We start from the raw sequence: 5000 nt of genomic DNA, 5'->3' as shown, positions 1-5000 counted from the left end.
CAGACATATACACGTACGCACATACATACATACATACACATAAGGTATTTTTAGGTTTATGTAAGAATTTTAATCCCTCTGTCATTTTCTCCCGTCATGTTGTGTTTGTGTGTGTGTGTGTGTGTGTGTGTGTGTGTGTGTGTGTGTGTGTGTGTGTGTGTGTGTGTGTTTAAGTCAATCATAGAATTCTCTAAGTAGGTTATCTTTATTTTTATTTTTGATGCTGCTTTATAGACGATTTTCTTCAGCTTATGGCTCTCGAAGTAAAGGAGTGAAGGAAGGCTGTACCAAACCCCCTTGTTTTATGAGGCTCCCCTGAGTTGTTTCCTTCCTTCCTTCCCTCCTTCCTTCCTTCCTTCCCTCCCATCCTCCCCCTTCAGGCTTTTTCCTTTCTTCCTTCCTTCCCTTCTCCCTTCAGGTTTTTTCCGTCCTCCCTCCTCTTCTCCCTTTAGACTTTTCCTTCCTTCCTTCCTTCCTTCCCTCCCTCCCTCCATTCCTTCCCCCATCAGGCTTTTTCCTTGCCTCCTTCCCTCCCTTCCTCCCTCTAAAGTTTCTCCCTCCCACCCTCCCTTCCTCCCACCTTCCCTCCCTCCCTCCCTCCAAACTTTTCCCTCCTTCCCTCCCTCCCTCCCTCCAAACTTTTCCCTCCTTCCCTCCGGCCTCTGACTTCGCGATCACAGTGTATTTTATTTAAGAAGTAATATTTCTTCCTGTTCACCTCTTCACCAATATTTTTCCAGTTTCGGTTTAAGACGCAGTTCAAGGAAGCTGTGTTTTCTTAAGGTTATTTGTACTGGCATGGGCTTTCTTGGGTTGAGGTGATCCCGTTTCACCATCTCGTTAGTGATTTATTTATGTTTATTTATTTATTGGTTATTTATCCCTCTGTCCATCCATCCTTGCCTCCAACCTTCCTTCCTTGTCTCCCTCCCAATCTTCCTCCATCCATCCGTCTGTCCGTTTGTCTGTCCATCCATCCATCCATCCATCATCCATCCATCCATCCATCTATCCTTTCATCCATTCATCATCCCATCCATCTTTGCACCATCAGGACCACCACCACCACCACCACCACCACCACCACCACCACTACTACTACTACTGCTGCTACTATTTCTTCTTCAGATTTGCATGAAAATATTAGTAAATGGGTGGAACGCCTAAGTGATGCAGGTAAAACAGAAGCTTATGGAGAGTCAAAGGAGGGAGGAGAGAGTGCCCATTAGGCCATTAAAGGTTTACTGAAGAAAGGCTAAAAAAATAAAATGAATAAAATGATAAATAAAAGCAACAAAGGAGGCGTAAAATAGGGATGAGAGGTATATTGAAGAGAGGCTGAGAAAATAATAAAAGATAAAGGCAAGAAAGGAGAGGAAACATGGAGATGAGAGATTAAAAATGACACGAAAAATAAATTAATAATAACAAGAAAGAAGGGAAAATTTTGGATGACAGGAGACTAAAATATAAAGATAAAAATAAATGAATAAAAGCGAGATAAAGAAGAGAAAAATAGTGTTGTAGTTCTTTGAGGATTGTTTTGAAAATTTTTGAAGGTAAGTGAAGTGGTCCATTAATATGTATAAAATCAACCTGGTACAGTGACAGTGAACTAAGAAATATGAAACCGGATACAAATGATGAAAATACGAAGAAGCACAGAACGTTTTGGCTGTATGAACTTTGACGGCAAATACTTTTTTAACAATTGGAGTACAAACACCCAAAATAAAAACTACAAAAACTGAAGAAGAAGAAGAAGAAAAGGAAGTACAGCACTGACATATTTGTAGTCTTTTTTCAGGTTACCATTATACTGCTTTTGTAACCAACGATAACTTTAAAAATCAGTTGTTTAAACCCCGCCCGCCTTGCCGAGAAGACCCGTCGAACGCTGGTAAGCAATTGCCTCTTTGTGCTCGTGCTACAGGTACAGTATGGTGCAGCAGGTACACCATGCAGGTATGTGGCGCCCCCTCGAGGTAGGCAGCGCCCCACCAAGGTGGGTCTGGGATCCTTCCCACGGCGAGGTGCAGGGATGGGAAGGATGGCCGCCGCCACAGCTGCCCCAGCCAGCTTGCACAACAATGCCACCGCGTGAAGGCTTCCCTGCGCTGACTGGCAGACTCATTCTGCCAGGGATCGGTCAGGCAGCTGCGTCAGGTCTTTAAGACGGTCATCTTTAAGGCTGAGCACCTGTACCGTGGCCAGGCCGCCAGTGGGGTCCATCACGGCCTCCTCAATGCTCCGGAAATGGCCCGGCTTAATGGTGCCCACCAGGCGCAGGTCAAGGTCAAAGGTCAGCGACTCCAGGTTAATGAGGGCGGCCACCTTGTCGTGCAGTCGTGTGGCCTGGTTGGCCGGGAGGGTGACACGCACTCGCTTCTGCACCCACTGGATCAGGATGACCTCAGCTAGTTGCTGGATGACGGCCAGAGCTTGTTGCTTGTTGTTTTTGTTGGGGTTGAGGGAGAAGTGGATGTTCTTCATGGCCTGCTGGATGACGGTGGGTGGATAGGGCGTCTGTGTCTCAGGGTTGATGCACAGGTTGGACACAGGACAGGCGATGGCCCTGAGCGACACCTCTTCCTTGGCCTGCCGCTCCTGGCTGGACACCTGCAGCTCTTTGTTAGCCTTCCACTCCTGGCTGGACACCTGCAGCGGCCTTCTCCTTGCTGGAAACCTGCAGCTCTTGGTTACCCTTCCACTCCTGGCTGGAAACCTGCAGCTCTTGGTTAGCCTTCCACTCCTGGCTGGAAACCTGCAGCTCTTGGTTAGCCTTCCATTCCTGGCTGGAAACCTGCAGCTCTTGGTTAGCCTTCCACTCCTGGCTGGAAACCTGCAGCTCTTGGTTAGCCTTCCACTCCTGGCTGGAAACCTGCAGCTCTTGGTTAGCCTTCCATTCCTGGCTGGACACCTGCGGCTGCCCTTCAGGCAGACCTTCCTGTGGTCATCGGTGCCGAAGCCTTTGAGGAACTCAGCCTTCTTGGCCACCTGGCCCTTGGCCACGTTGGTGAAGACCGTCTCACACTGCAGCACCTGGGCCAAGTCCTTCTCCACCTGCTGACGCCAGCTGACCACCTTGGTCTTGTAGCAGGCCGTCTCGAATCTCTGGCCCGCCATCTTCAGGCGGACCACCGCCACGTTGGTCAGGCGGACCTGGTTGCTGGGCGCGAAAATTTTACCTTTGGTCTGACACATTCTCTTTTGTTACTCCTTTATTAGTTTGGCCTTTTATTGATATTTATTTTAAGGTGTTAGCTGTTAAGGTCGTTCCCAGACCAGGCTATCTGCCTATGAGATACAGTTGGCGACTCACACACCTTCACGTGTCACCGTTTTGATATTAGTACCCACCGTCCATACTGAATACATGCTGGGGCTGTCTCATCCTGGTGTATAGAGGCAGGAATCTAGTGTATATGTGTATTAAATGTATTGTGGAGCAGACGTCGCAGAATTAACGTTTGACATCATCCCAAAACGCCCCTTTGCACTGATCAGGTACCGTGTGTGTGTGTGTGTGTGTGTGTGTGTGTGTGTGTGTGTGTGTGTGTGTGTGTGTGTGTGTGTGTGTGTGTGTGAAGTCCCCCGACTGTTTTCGTTTTATTCAATTATCCATTTTTTCGGAGTGACGGGAAGTGAGTTAGTGTCTATCCTTGTCCTATCCAACAGCCTATTCCAAAGCAATTTATTTCCCCCACGAACACGTTATTACTCTCACGCTCCTAGGACAAAATCTCACCTGAATAAAATCGTCTGGCGTTAGCTCGAATACCTGATCTACCCTAACCATAAGGAAGTTCTCTAACACCTTTCCTAAGCGATTTATTTTGCTTATTACACCTTACTGTCCTGTTTTGTTATATAAATCCAAGATCGTCATACTCCGCCTAAATAACGTACCGAAGTATATTAACCAGGCATATCCAAAAGTAAATCGTTAAGGAAGAGGTGTTACGGAGCCTCCTGAAGCTCTCTCAAGGGAATATAATCACCTGCTTTTACCTGTAATTAAAACACCTGAGTTGCCACCTCCTTGAAAATCAGTCAGTCCATCCAATCTCTCTCTCTCTCTCTCTCTCTCTCTCTCTCTCTCTCTCTCTCTCTCTCTCTCTCTACGTGCATCCTTCGCTTATTTCTATTTTTAACAAATTCCCTAATTCTCTCCGTCGCAATTCATCTTAACATGGAGTCCATTATCTCTCTCTCTCTCTCTCTCTCTCTCTCTCTCTCTCTCTCTCTCTCTCTCTCTCTCTCTCTCTCTCTCTCTCTCCTCTCCTCGTTTGTCTTCTCTCTACTTCCTCTCCTCTTCTCCCTCTCACGACTGACCCTCCTATGGATTTCGTTAGTAGTCATATTTGTTTTCAATCCCAGTGCTTGCAGGGAAACTGAGAGGGGAAGTGAGGGGAGGAGGTAAAGAAAGAGGGGAGAGAGAGGGTAGGAGGTAAAGAAAGAGGGGAGAGAGAGGGGAGGAGGTAAGGAGAAAGAGGGGAGAGAGAGGGGAGGCGATAAGGAGAAAGAGGGGAGAGAGATGGGGAAGGCAAAGAAGGCAGAGAGAGGGAAGGAGGTAAAGAAGGAGGGGAGAGAGAGGGGAGGAGGTAAGGAGAAAGAGGGGAGAGAGAGGGGAGGAGGTAAGGAGAAAGAGGGAGGAGAGAGGGGAGGAGGTAAAGAAAGAGGGAGGAGAGAGGGGAGGAGGTAAAGAAAGAGGGAGGAGAGAGGGGAGGAGGTAAAGAAAGAGGGAGGAGAGAGGGGAGGAGGTAAAGAAAGAGGGGAGAGAGAGGGGAGGAAGTAAAGAGGGGAGAGAGAGGGGAGGAAGTAAAGAGGGGAGAGAGAGGGGAGGAGGTAAAGAAATAAAGGAGAGAGAGTGGGGGGAGATAGTAAGAGAGAGGTGAGAGAGGGTAGGAGGAAGTAAAGAAGAAGAAGAGAGAGAGAGTGAGAGGGGAGGAGGTAATGAAAGAGAGGAGAGAGGGAGAAGAGAAAGGGGAGATGAAAAT

The 5000-nt window shown here is 47.8% G+C and overlaps 1 protein-coding gene across 1 annotated transcript; it reads right to left on the bottom strand.

The window, feature by feature from the left end:
* Window positions 1-2130: 2130 nt before the first annotated feature.
* On the bottom strand, window positions 2131-3204 carry LOC145414402 (ribosome maturation protein SBDS-like). Its single transcript, XM_080283939.1, has 2 exons — window positions 2928-3204; window positions 2131-2627 (listed from the first exon to the last, which is right to left on the bottom strand). Exons 1-2 carry the CDS (start codon window positions 3202-3204, stop codon window positions 2131-2133), a joined length of 774 nt encoding a protein of 257 aa, XP_080140065.1.
* Between the last annotated feature and the right edge of the window lie 1796 nt (window positions 3205-5000).

The sequence above is a fragment of the Coenobita brevimanus genome, chromosome 99 (genome assembly GCF_032717465.1).
Source record: "Coenobita brevimanus isolate Jiangsu-jjx chromosome 99, ASM3271746v2, whole genome shotgun sequence".
NCBI lineage: Eukaryota > Metazoa > Arthropoda > Malacostraca > Decapoda > Coenobitidae > Coenobita > Coenobita brevimanus.
The sequence above is the reverse complement of the archived record's forward strand: the minus strand, read 5'-3'. Positions and strand labels throughout refer to the sequence as shown.

What these genes read in the sequence shown, in the direction of transcription:
- LOC145414402 (XM_080283939.1), bottom strand. Translation starts at nt 3,204, where the DNA reads ATGTGTCAGACCAAAGGTAAAATTTTCGCGCCCAGCAACCAGGTCCGC. An exon ending in GAAGGTCTGCCTGAAGGGCA is followed by an intron (nt 2,628 to 2,927) that starts GCCGCAGGTGTC and finishes AGGCTAACAAAG; the next exon opens with AGCTGCAGGTGTCCAGCCAG.